At 48.0% G+C, this 18,976-nt stretch overlaps 1 protein-coding gene across 1 annotated transcript in view; it reads left to right on the top strand.

Moving 5' to 3' along the window:
- MDN1 (midasin AAA ATPase 1) overlaps nucleotides 1–18,976 on the top strand; it is a 389,265-nt gene that overhangs the window by 255,129 nt on the left and 115,160 nt on the right. Inside the window, exons 60-62 of the mRNA XM_088472042.1 lie at nucleotides 6,914–7,128; nucleotides 8,183–8,570; nucleotides 10,028–10,137. Of these exons, the coding sequence (XP_088328168.1) occupies nucleotides 6,914–7,128; nucleotides 8,183–8,570; nucleotides 10,028–10,137 (713 nt within the window). The remainder of the gene's footprint in view (nucleotides 1–6,913; nucleotides 7,129–8,182; nucleotides 8,571–10,027; nucleotides 10,138–18,976) is intronic.

The raw sequence follows: 18,976 nt of genomic DNA, 5'->3' as shown, positions 1-18,976 counted from the left end.
AGCCAGGGGAGGAAGCCTTCCCTGTCTAGCGGCTCCTCCCCTCAGCTCAGCGCGCCTTTCAATAATACAGTCTGGCGTCGCTGAGCTGCTTCCTCCGCGGGCCACGCTTCTTCTGAGGTCTCCAGCGGCCATTTTCTCTCTGTGGTGCTGCAGAACTCTTAGGATGTCAGTGAGCCCAGTCCCCCTGCGTACCTGGCCATTTTGGGTGAGTGTACACAGCGCTATAGCCTTCCCAGACACTGAATCTGGGCAGTTGAATGTAGCGACATTGTGCAGTATATTATATGTCATGCTTATGTATGTATATATATTTTTCTGCATTGTATGTGACTTATGCTAGTGCTGACTGTCTGCTTTTTCTCTCACCTGTCAGTGTATATCTATCCCTTTTCTTTATCTGCCCTAATACAGGTGTACCTGGGGTGGTTCTGAGACCTCACATATATATATTTGTTAATATCTGTGAGGTTTGTCACATACTGTTGCGTGCTGCACGTTGCCATATTTTAGATGGAACTGTGAGTTGCGTACGCTGATAATGGGTTCCTGCAGCTAATCTTAGCGTCAGTCAGGACCGGTATGGCGCTGCTTAATATTTCCGTCAAGATAGTCAGATATATCTGACCAGGAGATTGCACACGATACTGCACCCATTATTGCTATCCTGCAAGTCATAGCCTGCAGGAATTAGTGCGGAGGATTTTAACTCAGAAAGGTTTACGTATGCGGCACCATCTGGTGCCGGGCCCCTTGCACGACCCCCTTAAAGGGCGTTGTTTCTCAGGATCCTCTCCTTTGAGGATCGCCGGGCGGGCCCCATTGTCGTCACTCGCTTGGAGTTACTTCACCATACTGCCCTTTTGAACTCGGGGTATCTCGCAATTTCTTGCAATTTACCCCTGTGTCACAGACTATCGCTCCCTGCCGGGGTTTTTCACAGTACATGAATTACCTCCGATACCACATCGGTCTGTCATTCCCCTTGCAGGGATTACCACAACGGCCACCCTGGTGGATGTCGTTTTATACGAAATACTAATTGGCGTGATATACGCCCTGTGGTTACTGACCAGTGGCTCTGCCGTGAACTGGATGGTATATTCGGCTCTTTCCCTCTCACATGGGGGGGAGCCGATCTCAAGTATTATTATCCCTGCTTTGGGGCTGGTAGCCAGGCTCATTCTGGATATAGAGAATGTCGATCCTGCACCTGTATCATACATCTCCCGTTTTCTGCCCAGCGGGTGGATCTCATAGCGGGAGTCTGGCTGTCCCCAGATACGAGGAGTCACAAAGGCCTCCTGTTTCCCATTCCCTGAGGGTCCTCACAAGTAATGGAAATCCCCTTCTGGGATGGATTTGTATGTTAATCATCGGGTTACAGGCATTAATACGCCTCCCATCCCGGCCTGGACGGATTTTACGGATCCGTAGGTGGTAACTTTGCCTGAAATCAATGTACTCGTTTTCAGGGCCTGTTGCCCGTCCTACCATGGCCATCGCATGGTGATGCTTTTGTGACGTTTTTCCCCTCCAACACGTCTGAGGTTCAAATATCTTTTTGCCGCTCACAAAATATGCAGTGGTCATATGTGGGATTACCTCATGGGATGCCGGTCTTCTAACTTTCAGGGTTTCGGCGGCATCTGAATCCGCCGCAGTACCCTATGGCTGCGTTATGGGAAAGCAGAGGTGCACACTCCTTCCAGGGGGAAGTTCTTGTTTGGTCCTGACCTTGACAAGATCGTTGCATCATTGGCAGTATCACTAATGGGGAGATACCGTCTTTAGCTACTCCCACTACATTCGGACTAACTCTGTTAAGTCTTTTTGTCCTCAGGGTCAGCCTAAAGGCCTGTTTTTTCCTAGGCTGTCGGCCTCCACGGGGGCCACCATATCCAGTACCGAGCAGTCCTGGACTTCCGGACGACCCTGTTTCTACACCTGAGGATATACCCTCAGCCTGACGGGACAGGTCTACATCTGGGGAATTTCCAGAGTGAGGTACTGATTCTCAAAGGCCTCTCATTGCTCATGCAGCCTCCTCACAGGCATTGGTACACGGGCCCTTCTTCAGAACTGATCAGGGCCTTACAATCCCAGAAAGCTATACAGTCTTTGTGGTAAGCAGAGCTATTTCGGCCAACCTCACTATCTCAGTGAGGGACTGGTTGTTCTACTTTCTTTTTGGGGCGGTGACCGACTGGTCCTCCTTTGCCTATACTCTGTCTCAAATCCCTGAATCAGATTCCAACGGTGCCTTGACTCAGGTGGAATCGTCCATGCTCCATCATCCGATGTTTGGAACCTGGGGATTTTATGGTATATCCGAGTATTCAGGATACGTACCTACGGGTACATACAGAGCCCTCTCATCAGCATGGGTTCAGGTTTGCTGTGCCACAGCAACACTTGTAAGTTTCGGGCTCTGCCTTTTGGGGCTGTCCTCAACTCCACCGGGGTTTACCAGCTTTATGGATTTTCTGACAGTTCACCTGTTCAGTGTATCCGAATGCTCCTTTCTCTGGACGGTCTCCTACTTTTAGCAGGATCACCAAGGTACTTTACCGCCAGGTCAGGATAACCGGGGCTTCTTCTCGTCACAGAAAAGTCCTCCCTGCATCCCTCACAGGGTTTTCTTCATCTGGGAGCACTGCTGGATTCTCAGAATCTGAGAATTTTTCTGGCGTAAGACAAGATCTCCACTCTTCAACTTCGAGGGTGCGGATATCTACGCAGTCGACATATGTCATTACTCTTTGTGATGCGCGGTCTACCAGAGTGTCTACCTTTTGGTAGGGTGGAATGTGCTCAGTTCCATTCCAGGCCTTGCCATAATTGACTCCCCTCCAGATGGATCGAGTTTTTTCCATCGGATCACTGTTCGAACGATGATACTTTCTACGGAGGCGAGTTGGTCTCTGTCCGGGTGGCTATGGCCATCTCGTCCAGGGTGTTCTTTGCTAAAGACAGTGTCTGGTCCGCATTCATTTCGGGGCAGTTGGACGTCTGTCGCTTCTGCCCTGCCACTTACCTTGTTGATACTTTAAGCTGTCTTGGACTTTCACTCTGGCCTAACCCATTTGTCACGGTTAACCTGAATAGGTTCAGTCCGACAGTGTCACAACAGTGGCTTCCATCTAGGCAACACTGGTAGTTGGGTGGCAATGTTAGGAATGTCACCCATTCTGACATAGTCCAAGGGTCTTCTCCTGGCCAACTCTGCGGTGTTTATTCCCGGAGCTCTCCATTGGGAAGCGGGCTTCCTCAGCCGTCACGGCGTGCATCCCGGGGACTAGTCTCTTCTCCAAGAGAGGTTTCAACTCCTGGTGAGCAGAGGGGGCCTCCCTGAGGGGATTGATCCCCATGGCCTTCTGACTCGATCACACATTACCGGTGTTACAGTCCAGCTCTAGGAGTACTGAAGCTACCTTCAGTGACTCTTTGTCAGTGAAGTGGTCCTTCCACTTTGTGTACCTGTGTCCTCCGGTCTCCCTTCTTCCTCGAGGTCTTCGGAAGTTTAATTCGAGACGGAGGGGCTTTCCTTCTGGGGGCTCCAGGTCGTCCCAGACATCACTGGTACTAAGATTTTCGGAGTCTCCTCCTCGATGCTCCGTTCCTACTGCTTCACTATCTGGACCTGTTGTCTCAGGGTCCTTGTTTTTCCCTGGATCTGGATCGCTTGTCTTTAACTGCGCCCCTACTGTGGTCCTCGGGCTTCCCTGGCTCTGTCTTCATTGAGATGTTTAGAGCAGATAGGCCAGACTTTGCTGGGATCTGCCACGGACTGTGGCATACATAATTCTTATGGTATCGTACCTGTCGATACGATCCTCCGGTGTCCAGGATTTCCAGATATTCTGGCATTCCTTCCAGCTGGCTTGGGTTTCACCCTTGGCCTGGCCTTCCTGACAGTGCGGATCTCTACACTGTCGGTATGGTTAAGATATGGAATTGCTCCGCTCTGGTATCCAGTTCATCCTTTGGAGTGTTTTCTGGATTATGTCTCCACTTATCCTCCCTAGGGACTCCTGGGGAGTTAGTAGTGGTTCTTTGTTCCCTCCGGGGACAGTCCATGGAACCGCTGGTTGTGATAGCCATTACATGGTCTATTGTTTAAGCTCTCTCTCTCTCTCTCTCTCAGGGTGTTTAAATCAACCAGGAGAGTGTCTGAATGGGGAGCGTTCTCATGTGGCTCCCTCTTCTGGAGGGCATCATGTCAGGGTGTGAGTTGCTCTCGCCCTGTGTTTCTTCTTAAAGTGGTTTTTAGGTTCCATATTATTCTGGAACTTATGGTATGGCCATTCAGTTCCCAGTCCTCTCGGCTGTTGTGGCCTCATGGACTGTGGTCCGGCCTCTTTGGCTTTATGTGATCCGTTCAAGTTCCTTATGGTAAGCGGACTCCTTATTGGTGGTCTGCGGTTTCTGGTTTTAACAGGAAACGATGGCCGGCCTATAATGAAATGTTGACTGGATGGCCTCGTATGTCTTCCTCAGGGGCCTACCCATGGGTGGGCATTTCTGTCGTTGAGGCTTGTTTTTTTCTCGGGCCGTGTAACCCTCGTGGGCGGCTCGTCGTGGCGCCTCGGCTGTTTTGCCTTACTAGGTGTCCACGTGGTCTTCTGTCCATACCTTTTTAAGGTTCTAGGCATTGGTTTCCTTTGCCTCTCAGGATGCTTCCTTTTTGGCGACGGATTCTCCTCTCAGCACAGGAGCGTCCCCACCCTTGGTTGAACTGCTTTGGGACATCCCCAAGGTCAACCCTGTGGACCCCCTATGGACCCTGAAGTAGAAAACAAGAGATATGGTAAGAACTTACCTTTGTTATCTCTGTTTCTACGAAGTCCATAGGGTCCACAGGGCGCCCGCCCTGACGCACCTGGCTTCATATGGGCTGTGTTACTGGTCACCGGCTTCCCGTCTCCTTTTCTGTGAGTATGGTTCTAGAGTGTTCCAGTTTTCTCTCTCTTTTTCTCTCCTCCTCCGGCCTTTGGCTACTTACAATCTGAGGTGCCTCTGGCTGGGGGGCGGGGTTATAGGGAGAGTGGACCCAAGTGCATCCTGGGAGCTAAAAGCTTTAACTGCGTGGTGCCCGGATTTGGTTCCCAACCTATACCCCAAGGTCAACCCTGTGGACCCTATGGACTTCGTAGAAACAGAGATAACAAAGGTAAGTTCTTACCATATCTCTTGTTTTTTGATGGTTCAATGTACACAAACTTTGTTTAAGGCACAAAATTATTAAAAATAAAGTTTAAAATGACTTATAGGCTGTATGTATAAGGTATATATGAAACATAAATGAGTTTCATGTATGTACACAAACTTTGTTTGAGCCACAAAATTATTGAAAGTATTGTATAAAATTACCTGCAGGCTGTGTGTATAAGGTGTATATGAATCATAAATGCATTCTGTGTTTAGATTTGGGCCCTATTCCTAAGACATTTCAATATAGTATACAAATATTCCAAAATACGGAATATTCCGATAGCCTTTGTACCAAGCATTTTGGATATGGGAGACTCAACCTGTATATTATACTGCTACTTTTTTTTTTTTTTTTACCAATATTATTGCATGTCCCCAGTTGAGCTTACTTATTTGTTGGTTTCAGGGTTTTACATAAACAGGATGAGTCTCCCGTATCCAAAATGCTTGGGACCAGGGGTATTTTGGATAACGGAATATTCCGTAGTTTGGAATATTTGCATGCCATAATGAAATATCTTGAGAATGGGACCCAAATATACACACACAATGCATGTATGTGTTATATACACCTTATACACACACAGCCTGCAGGTCATTTTATACAATATTTTCAAGAATTTTGTGGCTCAAGCAAAGTTTGTGTACAGATATGAAATTCATTTATGTTTCATATACACCCTATACACACATCCTGTAGGTAATTTTATACAATATTTTTAATAATTTGTGCCTTAGACAAAGTTTGTGTACATTGAACCACCAAAAATCAAAGGTTTCATTATCTCAGTCATGCCAAAATAATTTTGGAATATTCCGTATTTCAGAATATTTGGATATGGGAGATGCAACCTGTATTATGGTTTTCTTCTTACAATCAAGAACCATTATTGACCACTGCTTTTCGGTCAGGAGTCACTAACCCTGAGTTACTACACATCGATGTACTGCATCCATTTGCAGGAGAATAGTTACTGCTACACACAGCTTTTTCACTGTTACCTGGAACCGCTTACATCTGACTGCAGCACCTGTCTGTTGGTTATTTTGTCTAGAATCGCTTCACTGCTTTGGTTGGGATTAGGATACCGGTGTAGAGGACAGAGCATTGAATCTTGATGCATTCAGCATATGACAGCAGATAGTTGATTTACTTGACCGTTAACTCTTATTTTTAAACCATAGTAATCCAGTAATTATATGCATTTTACATGAATAGAACTTTAATTAGGAGATTTATTTGCTCAATAGCTCTAACACAGCACTCAAAGTTTGAAAATGTTACACATTTTACATGGGTGTTTGTTTGCCCTTTTACCCATTTTACATGGGTCTTTTTTTGCCCTTTTATACACTTTACATGGGTCTTTTTTTTTGCCCTTTTATACACTTTACATGGGTCTTTTTTTTGCCCTTTTTGTACACTTTACATGGGTCATTTTTTTGCCCTTTTATACACTTTACATGGGTCTTTTTTTGCCCTTTTACGTATTTTACATAGGGGTTTTTTTCCTATTGACAGTGGGTAATAGAACCTTTTGTCCTTTTAACTAGATACATTAATGTATCTTTTATGGAAATCAACTTCTGGACCATGCTCTTAACTTTACATTGTGTCTCTCTCTAAAGGCCGGTAAGCAATTGTGTTTATTTTTTTAATATGTTTAATAAATTAATGAGTTATTCCAATTATTTAATTCAGGGCCCTGGTATATTAAGCAGAGCTGTATTCTCAAAATGCTTCTGTGAAGTTCTGTCGAGCAGCAGCAAGACATTGTCATGGGATTTGAGTGGTCTTCCGGTACTCCTATCTTCACACGTGAGCTTAGGCGAGGGGGATGAGAAAATGCACCAACTGCGAGAGATCAATGCAGCCCTTTGGACAAATATGGCAATCTCTTCCTTGGCTAGCTTTAGGTCCGTAATTTTAATATTTTTTTCCTTTGTTTTAAAATGCTAGTGTCCTCTATTGTTAGTACTGTGGGGGGGAGGGTTTGTGTGTCATTAGTGATCATCACCTGGTGTAAATTCAATAAAAGAGTAAAACTAAGATGTCTAGAAAACACTTCTAGCTGTTTATTTGACATTGCATAGTATTTTGTTTTCATTAGTGGTAAGAATTCCCCAATAAAATTTATTAATTCTATAGGGGCGATTTAATTGTTTACAAGGCGGCTATTTTCTTTAGGGCGTCTGACCGAGCATTTAAATTGTTGCTCCGTTCGCATGTGATAGCCACCAGCGCTGGCATTTCTGCTAGCATCCTCAAGAGGGTGCTAGCAAAAATGTGCGATAAACCCCCCCCTGCCCCTAACCGCAGTTGGGTTGGGTACGACATGCAGGACTCTGGATACCGGCGGTCAAAAACCCAAGGCCTGTCCAGTAAGTATCCTTACCCTCCCGCACCCTAAACTTAACTCCCCCTTCCCCCAGTGCCTAACCCTCCCCACCTAGTCCCAAACCCTATCCCTCCCCCTAGTGCCTTTCCCCACTACGTACTGTTGGAATGCCGGCGCACGGATTCTGACTGGTGTCAGGATGCCGGCGCTGGCATTCTGAGCACCTGCATCCCGGCTGGCGGGATTTCAATTACTTCCCCCGCAGTTTGGGCGCCCTAACCTGGACTTTAGATGGGTTTAGCAGTTTTATATGGCTAATCCCAGTCTAATCAAGATAACGCCTGAAGACTTAGGAGATTTTCTTTGTGCATAATAAACCTAAAAGCTATTTTTTTGCGCCGCTTCTTTTTTTTTTTTTTTCCCCACACCCAGCACACTCCATATTGTCTGTCTTGTTTGTACATGAGGATAAGGATGGTGAAAATCACCTTTTCTAACCATAATCTGAATAAACACAGTACCTTTTAGTTTTTTCCACTTGGGAGCATTAGATACACAGGTTGAACAGAATATTGATCAACTTCAACATTGGTGCAGAATGAATATTATAAAATATTTTTTTTGGATCACAGGAGCACAGATTCCAGACTACAAGGACTTCTGCTATATCACCACTTTGTTGCACTAAAAGACCTTGTGCCTGTAAATATACAAGAGGAATTTTTGCAATATTGTGATCATCTTCCAATGAAAGACCTATCTGCGTATCATTACATTCAGGATATTTTGAGAGACTGGTCCAATAAGGAGAGGTTGCCTAGAAACCTCATTAAGCTGTGGTTGACTTGCCTCCAGCAGTTTTATGCTGAGTTTGATGATGCGGTTCAGGCCTCTGAAGCAGCTCATCGTGGATCTCTGTGGATTAATATGGGCTTATTGCAGGTTCATCTCTGGCTGCCACAAACAGCATTTGACCCAGCAATAAAGAGGAAATACAAGTTACAGTATGCAGAAGAAGAGGTTGGTGACTAGAAGACTTTTTAGTTTGTATGTAGAATTTGATTTGTTCGAGAAATGTCTTTTCTCCAGGCACTCTTGGTGAAGATTGCAGTAATTTCCATTGGTATGAAGTGTGAAGCAGTGAGCCAGCACATAAAAAAAACAAACGTCTAAAGCGCAAACTCCTCCACTATACTCTGTTGATTGCAGGAGCTAGATGTGTACACCCTTTATTACATTTGTATTTTTTTTCTTTTTTTTTTACTTTTAGGGGACTATGTTCAAGGCTTGGACTGGTTTTGTCATGTGTAAATAGATTTACCTGTCCCAAAGGCCCATTATCTTATGGACAACCAGTTTCTGTAGGTCTTTGGGTCAGATTTTCACCATTGAGCCTTTCTATGTTAAAGGTTTTGCTCCGTCCTTCTACTGAAGTCTGAATGGGATCCTACCCTGCACCTCTGTGGGTGACTCAGCACTGTCTTCCGTGCCTGTACAGCACAGCCCAGGGGCCTTTTGGGCCTTGCTGCTGCATTACCCTAAGGGGCGGATTGGCCTGGCTAATCAGGGTCTCAGCTAGAAAGGAGATGTGGTTCATGTCCGCACCCATACAGCAAAAAAAGCCTGACTACTGCTCCACTTAAATTTTTGAGTCTCGCTTGGCGAGTATTCTTATCAGTAGTTGGAAGAAGGGATTTAGTGCAAGCTATCTGGCAGGTACTAAGATGGATATTTATCAAACCTTGGAGAGAAAAAGCACCAACCAATCAGTTCCTAACTCATTTTTCAAACAGTCTGTAAAACAGTTAGAAGATGATTGGTTGGTGCTTTACCTTTCTGTTTATCGCTCTCCAAGGTTTGATACTTCTCTCTTCTGTGATAGCACTGATTTAGACCATTTAGACTACAGATTTACACTATAGATCTAATGAGATCCCCTCCCAGGCGATTTTCTTTATAGGTCATTTCATAGGAAACATACAACGATTTGCCATGAAGGCATCCATTTAGTCCCTATGCATCCTGTTTAAAGGACAGTTTCAAGATAGAGTCCTTGCGGACAGTCATCTACCTCATGTACATTAATTGGCTGATTTCAGGGTGTCCATGCATATCATGGACACATGCTAATATGTTTCAGTGTGGGAGCGACACCAGTGCTTTTCTCATTATTAGTATCTTGGAGTTTTAAAAGCCCTAATGTTATAATATTTTCCTATTTGCTAATCCGGAGACTCCCTGAAAGTGTCCTCAGAATTCATTGCAATTATCCATATCCTAGAAACCTAGCAGAATTAACAGGATGATTAATATGGCGGTAACTGAAGTTTAGGGATGTTTATGCTTCCATAAACTGGAGCAGGGACTAATGTCAATGACTGACTGAAATATCCTCTGTCAAGCACTGTGTAATACATATGCACTACTAGATATACAATTTATTTGCTATTTATTAAGTTGTTTATTATATTTTTCAGTTACATCAACTGGAGTGTGAATGGGAAACACGAAATCTGTCCTGCAACCTGCTGATGGGGAAGAAGCTTGATGATGCAACTTTGAAAGATCACGTTCATCCACATATTAGGTGAGATCTAGAATTATTTATCAATAGAACCTCGTTTTAGACAAGTGGTGTGATCTGGCATTATCTAGAGGGAGTCAATGTACTAAATGTGCGTTCAAAAACCGCTCCACCTGTAAACCATTACACTAAGGCCCCTTTGTGTGAGCTACAAAATAAAAAGTTTATGACCAGGGATCGCAGCGGGTGTCTGGGGGATTTGGCTAGCAAAAGCCCCCAGGTGCCCAGGACTGTGGCCGGACATCACGGGGGATGTAAGGTAAGCAGTGGGTGTCCGCGGCAGGCGCCCGCTGATAACAGTTCTTTTACTTCCCTGGGCTGGGGGGTCCCTGGGAAGAGGCTGCGCGTGTCAACAGAAATGGCGCCTGCGCTGACACTAGACCACCAGGGAAAGGGGGCCACAGCTAGCAGACGTTGTGGCATCCCTGGAGTTAATAGCACGCCAGGGGAACGGGCCTTCCTTGTAAGCCCCTTCCATGCTGCGCTACGCGCCTTTCCACAGCGGTCTGGAGGTTGCAGGCAGCACTCCTCCCTCAGGCACGCCCCCTATGAGTCCGGCGGCCATTTTATGTGCTACAGATGCTGGTCTCACCGGGAGCTGCGGAGCCTGGGTCCCCCTACATACCTCTACTCCAAGCAGGTCAGTGTATGCAGCACTATTCCTACTAGACACAAGGTCTAGCTAGTTGATAATAGTGCAGTTTAGTGCAGGTTTTCCTGGCATTGTATATGTCTGTTGCTAGCGCTGTCTGACTGTAAACTTTTCTTTGTTAGCCATTTTAACTATCCCTGTACTTTCTCTTTCATTAGCGCTTGCGGTGACAGTGCTGCTGAGGGGTTAATTTACTTCACAGTTCAAGTTGTATTTGAGCTGAGGAGTTTGACACATACATTCATTATGTCTGGCAGTGATTCTGGACAGGCTGATATCCCCCTCACACAGTCCTGAAACAGGTGTTTTGCTGGACCAAAGGAGGGAGAGATTATTGTGGGAGGATTGTGTACCCTGTGTACCAGAAATGCAGGATTACCTGCTGGGCCCAGCTCTTCTCAAGAGCCTCCCTGGGCTTGTTTTGCACAAGCACTAACTACCCTGATGGGTCGGCTTGCTGCACCTCCAGTGGCCCTACAATTGGGGTATGCTCCGCAGGTTGTTATGCCATCTACGTCACAGGGGATTCCCAGACAGTTGGTTGTGGCTCATAATATGCCTTTACAACCTACTTCCTACCAGGCGCCACCTTAACCTATTTGGGTTAATACTCTCTCCAATACAGTGCAAATTCTGACGGAGGTGTTACAGGGGGAGTCTTTCCAGCGTACTGTCTTCCCAGTCCACGTACTATCAAGTTGAAGTGTCGACTGGTGATGGGGAAATTTAGGACTTCTCTGAGTCAGAGCTCCCTCTAAAAGAGGCGGAGCCTAAGTCCAAAATTTATGTACACAGCCTCATTCGTGCAGTCCGTGGGGTGGCCCGACTGCGGCTGCAGGTGGTCCGTCTGTTACCCTTCCTGGACGATCTGATATTGCTAGCCAGGTTTCCGGAATTGCTTCTTCAGCATCTACAGCTGACAATAACAGTGCTACAAAGTCACGGTTGGATGATCAACTGGAAGAAGTCCTCGCTGACTCCCTCACAGAGGATGCTACATCTTGGGGCATTGTTGGATTCTCAATAACAGAGGATTTTCTTAACCAGGGACAAGATAACCACGCTGCAGCAGCGGGTTCACAGCTGCCTGCACAGTCGCCGGGTGTCGATTCACTCGGCAATGCAGTTACTGGGCTCCATGGTGTCGACCTTCGACATGGTGGAGTATGGCCAGTTTCATTCCCGGCCTCTGCAGACACTGTTCCTTTCCAGATGGGTCAGGTCTCCACGCTGGATACTAGCAAAGACATTGGTACTGTCTCCAGGGGTACGTCTGTCTCTGACATGGTGGCTCCACACAAGTCACCTTACCAAGGGCCGCCCCTTTTGGATTCCGGAGTGGGTCCTACTGACAATGGACGCTTGTCCCGGGGTTGGGGTGCAGTGACAGGTCCACACCTCTTCCAGGGAAGGTAGACCATAAAGGAGTCCGTGCTTCCAATAAACATATTGGAACTCAGGGCGGTTCTAAGGGCTCTTCAACAAGCAAGGCTCATACTTCATGGAAAAGCCGTGCAAGTTCAGTCAGACAACGCTACCACAGTAGCCTACAGTACATAAACTGCCGAGGAGGCACTCGAAGTCAGGCGGCACTAGTGGAAGTGTCCCGCATCCTGATTTGGGCGGAGGTAAATGTCCCCGCCATATTGGCGGTGTTTATCTTGTGAGTCCTGAACTGGGAAGCGGACTTCCTAAGCAGCCACGACGTACACCCAGGGGAATGGTCACTTCACCAGGAAGTATTTTAGCTTCTGGCGAACAAATGGGGCCTTCCCGAAGTAGATCTGATGGCATCTCGGCACAACCACAAGCTGCCAAGGTACGGCTCAAGGACAAGCGACGTGGGGGCTCTGCTGGTAGACGCTCTGTCAGTCAAATTGACCTTCCAGTTCTCGTACCTGTTCCCTCCATTCTCCCTTCTGCCTCAGGTAATCCGGAAGTTCAAGCAAGAAGGAGGCATGCTGGTGGCGCCAGCGTGGCCCAGACGTCACTGGTACGCAGATCTTCAGAGTCTATCCATAGACACTCCTATGCTGTTGCCTCAACGTCCGGACCTGTTGTCCCAAGTTCCTTGCCTCTACCCGGACCTGAGTCGTCTGTCTTTGACTATGTGGCTCTTGAGACTGCCCTCTTGAGTTCCAGGGGTATTTCCAGCTCGGTGGTAAACACCATGCTTAGAGCTCGCAAGCCTGCTTTGGTGAGAATTTATTAGTGTGTGGCACACCTTCTTTGAATGGTGTCGCCCCAGAGGTTATAATTCTCAAACATTTGGATTATCCAGGATTTTGGCATTCCTACAGGCGGGCTTAGATCACTGTCTTTGCCTTGCTTCTCTGAAGGTGCAAGTTTCTGCCCTGTCAGTACTGTTTCACCGTAGGATTGCTACTCTTCCGGATGTACACACCTTTATGCAAGGCCTGCTTCGCATCCAACCTCCCTTTATCCCACCGGTAGCTCCTTGGGTTTTGACTGTGGTCCTTAGGGCTCTACAAGGACCGCCATTTGAACCACTGGGCTCAGTGGATTTAAAATGGCTTACATTTAAAACTGTATTTCTTCTGCCCATTGCTTTGGCCAGAAGGGTGTGAGATTTGGGGCTCTTTCATGTCGCCCTTCCTTTCTGATTTTTCATAGGGACAGGGCTGTTCTTCGTACTCGCCCCAGTTTACTACCTAAAGTGGTATCCAGCTTCCACATTAATGAGGAAATTGTAGTACCAGCTTTTAACTCCCAGACCTTTCAGCTGGTGAGGCCTCTTTGGATGCGGTACGTGCTCTACAGACTTATGTGGACCGTACCAAATCATTTCGGAAGTCGGACTCATTGTTTGTCCTTTTTGGTTTCCGAAAGAAAGGATGGCCTGCCACTAAGCAGACGTTGACAGGCTGGATTCGCCTGGCAATATCACCCTCTGTCAAAGGTCATTCTGTTCGGTCTGTGGGTCCATCGTGGGCAGGTTGTCGTGGTGCCTCAGCTGTTCAGCTGTGTGAGGCGGCCACTTGGTCTACTGTCCATACATTATTGAGGTATTCTGCATTCGATACCTTTGCCTCTCAGGATGCTTCCTTCGGGCGGCGGATTCTCCTTTCTGCACAGGAGCGTCCCCACCCTTAAAGAGACTGCTTTGGGACATCCCCAAGGTCTCCTGTGGAGCCCTATGAACCCTGCAGTAGAAAATAAGAGAGATGGTATGACCTTACCTTTTTTATCTCTATTTTTACGAAGTCCATAGGGATCCACAGGACTCCCGACATGTCGCACCTGTGCTGCAGATGGGCTGTGTTCTGGTCACCGTTTTTTCCGTCTCCTTCTGTATGTGAGTGTGATACTTGCGTGTTCCAGAATTTCTTCCTTCTCTTTTCTCCAGCCATTGGCTTGTTACGAAACTGAGGTGCCTTGGCCTGGGGGTGGGGTATATGAGAAGGGCCCGGTGCATCCTGGGAGCACAAATTTAACTATGAGGTGCCCGACGACTGACGTCATCAACCTATACCCCAAGGTCTCCTGTGGATCCCTATGGACTTCGTAGAAGTAGAGATAACAAAGGTCTTACCGTATCTCTTATTTTCTCATTCCTTCATCTCCATATTATGACATCCAGCTTCATTAGACTATAAACCGCTATTGACTTTGTACACATTTCCTGCTGTAAAGGCACGTGTGGGTCTCAGTACGGCTGGAGTGTGTGAGCGAGTGGTTAAGGTGAGCACCTTACAGATTGGGCGTCCCGGATTCGAGACCCAGAAAGAGACCATGGCATTTTTTATTTTATTTTTTGTTCACAAATTTTCACTACAGGATTAAAAATAAATCACTTGCTGTGTGAGTTCTGTCATTTATAAAAATACATATTTCTGTTGTCCAGAAGACGCACAACCAGCATTAAATAAAGGCATAGCAATTAAAGTTCAATACTCTTAAGGAACCATGCCGAAATCAATACATTGCTCTCAAGTTCAAACCACCTGGCATTTCTGCTATACAGTAGATATTGTATTGTACAAATTACAGGGCCATCCGTACAACGCTCTGGAAGTGTTTCATAAAGAGAGAACATTTCAGGTATACTTTTAAAATACAGTACTCTGCACATTCCCCTCCCTTCCTCTCTGTGTTTGGCCACCCAAGTCCATTCATCACCATCCCCCAACCATCACTCATTACTATTCAACCCCACTGAGCTCATTATATGGCTTACCACCATCCCCCACCATCACTTGCTTCTATTCAATGCCACTGCATGCAGAGCCCGCTATTGACTTAGACAATCTCTGCTGTAAAGTCGTACACGTCACATCACATGCACGGCAGGTGTGAGTCACGATACGGCTGGAGTGTGTTGGCGAGTGGTTAATGTGAGCGCCTTACAGAGTGGGCGTCCCGGGTTCGAGACCCAGAAAAGGACAATGGCATTTTGGAGATCTGTATTTTCTTTGTTTTATTTTTTTATAAGGCCTATAGCGAGCCGCCATATTGTCAGGAATGAGTATGCATCAGGATGGCAGGATGCCCAGCAATGTGTACAGTACAATGTCTACTGTATAGCGGTTTACCGTAAAATACAGCTGCGTGGCATACTGTAGCATAGAAATGCCCGGTGGTGGAAAGTTTGGAGCAATGTATTGAGTTCAGTAGAGTTCGTTAAGAATATTGAACTTGAATTGCTCGGTCTTTATTTAATACCGGTTGTGTGTCATCTGGCCAACACAGATATATATTTTTATAAATGACCTAACTCACACAACAAATGATTGATTTTTTTATCCTCTAATAAAGATTTTAAAGAAAAAAAACTTCAGATGTCCATTGTTCATTCATGACGAAACAGTCCAGTACTACTGTATAGTGTAATGAAAGACAGGTTCCATCAGCCAATCAGCAGATGGCTATTTCACGCATGCGCTGTGAAGTTTAGGGAAAGCGACATCTGGTGGACAGAAAGTTGTATTACACACTCCGGCTTTTCCAGTGCTTCAGTACGTTACTTTGTGCCTTACTGCAGCATGCTGCGAGACACATCCTCCACAGCAGGGCGCGACTAGCATGGCTCACTACATGGCATATGGAGCAAAAATGTAGCAGGACACATCTGTAGTAGGAACTTTGTTTTAAATGCTTAAGGAGTTATTTCTACTTCAGGGTCCATAGGGTATCCACAGGATACCTTGGGGTATAGGTGTGACGTCAGTCATCGGGCACCAAAGAGTTAAGCTTTCAGCCTCCCAGGATGCCCCAGGTCCCCCTCCTATACCCCGCCCCCGAGCCAAGGCACCTCAGTTTAGTTTGGTGCCCGGCCGGAGTCGGGTGCACCTGTCGGAGTGGGGGCTAGAAGAGCCCCTGAAGCTTTCTTCTATGCAGCTGTGGCTGCACATATGGATGTACAGCATGGACAGTCAGTCCTGACGTCCATGCTGTCTTCCCTACACCCCCGCCGGTACCAGAACGCCGGTACCGATCCGGGGATGCTGGTGAGCATCTGGGGTCACAGCTAGCGGTGACCCCAGATGTTCCGGACCATGGCCGGATTCAAGGGGGACAAAGGTAAGCAGCGGGGTCCCGCGGTGGGTCCCCGCTGATCACATCGTCCTGAGTCCCCAGGCAGGGGGCTCCCTGGGGACTGGCTGCAGCGTGGAGCCAGGCGACCAACCTGCGCTTCCACTACCCCCTGGGACAGCGGACCGCAGCAGAGCAGTAGCGCTGCGGCGTCCCAGGGGTTAAATGCATGCCAGGGGAGCGCGCCTTCCCTGTCTCACAGCCGGCGCCTCCCCCGCTGCACACAGCCCTCTCTGCACGCTGCCGACTGGTCCTGTGGCAGCGCTCCTCCCCCAGGCCAGCCTCCTCTCTGCTCCTCGGCGGCCTTCCTCTGAACGCATGGTGAACGCTGCTGGAAGCCTGGACGGAAGCATCGTGGTCTGGGTCCCCCCGCATACCTCTCCTCCGATTTGGGTCAGGTCTGTGTATGCTGCGCTGTGTCCTACCAGGCCCTGTGTCTGCGTAGTTGATTGATCAGCGCTGTTAGTGCAGGAATTTATATTTCTTTGCATTGTATGTGACTGTGCTAGCGCTGCTGCCTGTAACTTTTCTTCTAAACTGTCAGCTTTATTACTATCTGTTCTTTCTGCTAAGCCCTTGCGGTGCGGTGCTGCAGGGTGGTCTCTCGCCTATTTGATATATAATTGGTGAGAGGGGTCACATACTTGGTGCCATCATGTCTGAAAGTGATTTTCCTCTCCGGCTACAGTGTACTACGTGTAAAGTACCGTTAGCGGAGGGGGAGGGTAGCGCGGAGGGCCTTTGCCGGCAGTGTTTGTCCATGGTGCGGCCTCTTACGGTTACAGCACCGGTACAGGAGCCGCCCTGGGCTTGTTTCGCTCAGGCACTTACAACCTTAGTGGGCCAGTTAGCTCCGCAACCCGCGTTTACACCGATTGGGTTTGTCCAAGCAGTCAGTGGTGTCGTCACCCATGCAGGGTTTCCCACGACAATTGGTGGTACCCCACAGTCTCCCTATTTCCCCGCTCCCGGTTTCTCAGGAGCCGGCGTGGGTTAACTCCCTGACGAGTTCTGTACAGCACTTGTCTGATGTATTGCAAGGGGAGTCTGTGATCCGGCCACATAAACGGCCGGTGGCGTCTGTCGGCTCCTTATGAGGATGACGAAGGGACGTCTGATGATGGGGAGATTCTGGATCCTTACGATCAGGAACCTCTCCATACTAAGGACGCTGACGCTAAGTCCAAGGTATATATTCCTGGACTTATTCGGGCAGTCCGCACAGCCTTGGTGATTGAGGACGAAGTTCCCCCAGCGGCTAAATCTAAGTACGCCTTTTTTAAAGATGTGAAGGGCGATGCCACAGTCTTTCCTCTTTCAGGTCAGTTAGTGGACCATTTAGAGGAGGCGTGGAAACAGCCTGGCAAAAGATACCAGCCGCAGAGGCGCCTGGCGGTGGCTTATCCGTTCGCGGATAATTATTTTGCAAAGTGGGAATCCCCTCCACAGGTGGATTCTCACGTGACCCGTCTTGTCCATAGTGCCACATTGCCGATGCCATCCATGTCCTCCCTTAAGGATGCTACGGACCGCAAGGTGGAGATCTGCCTCAAGTCCGCTTATTCCCTTGCGGGGGGGCAGCACGACCGGCTATGGCCTGGCCATTTGCTGGGTTGCCAGAGCGATGGAGCGCTGGGCGGATTCATTAGAGGCATCTTTTGATTCCGACTGTCCGGCCGAACAGGCGGAGTTGATTGGTAATCTCCGTGATTCGGCCACTTATATCAACGAGGCGGCCTTAGACATTAGTACTCTGGTGTCTAGAATTTCTTCAGCAGCGGTGGCTGCTCGTCGCACCTTGTGGCTGCGATCCTGGAAGGCGGACGCAGATTCCAAAAGGGGTCTGGAGGCGTTGCCATTTACCGGAGAACTTCTCTTCGGTCCGGATCGGGATAAGATTGTGGCCACGATGGCGGCAGCCAAATCGGCTTGTCTCCCGTCGGCAGCGGCTCCTTCTGGTTCTGGACCATCGTCCTTTCGGTCATCTAGGGCCCAGGGCAGGCCCAAACCACAGTCTTTTCCTCGACAGGCTGGCCCTAAGAAATCGGCCAAGCCCCGGAAGCAGGCATGAAGTACCAGACGTCCGGCCCCCAAGCCAGATGACAAGCCTGCGGCCTGACGGTCCGGGCCTCCCTTTGGGGATCCCAAAGTGGGAGGCCGCCTGCTGCAGTTCGCCCAGTGTTGGTCGGTCACTACGACAGACACTTGGGTTCTCGAGGTGGTCTCCCACGGGTACGCCCTCTCATTCCGGCACAGACCCCCGGCTCGATTCTTCACCACGGGTCTACCATCAGACCGGAACAAGGCTACGAAGCTGCGGAAGGTATTGCACACTATGCTCCAGGCTGGAGTTATAGTGCCTGTTCCATTCTTCCAGAGGGGCCAGGGTTTCTATTCAAATCGTTTTTTGGTACAGAAACCCAATGGGTCGTATCGTCCGATTCTCAACCTCAAAGCTCTCAACAGGTCTTTGCGGGTACCGAAGTTTCGGATGGAGACCCTACGGTCCATCATTCTGGCGCTGGAACCTGGGGACTACATGGTGTCATTGGACATACAGGACGCTTACCTGCATGTCCCTATTCTTTTGCGCCATCAACAGTTCCTCAGGTTTGCAATCCGCAGCGACCACTTTCA

The sequence above is a fragment of the Taudactylus pleione genome, unplaced genomic scaffold (genome assembly GCF_031769625.1).
Source record: "Taudactylus pleione unplaced genomic scaffold, aTauple2 ptg000015l, whole genome shotgun sequence".
Taxonomy (NCBI): domain Eukaryota; kingdom Metazoa; phylum Chordata; class Amphibia; order Anura; family Myobatrachidae; genus Taudactylus; species Taudactylus pleione.
The sequence above is the reverse complement of the archived record's forward strand: the minus strand, read 5'-3'. Positions and strand labels throughout refer to the sequence as shown.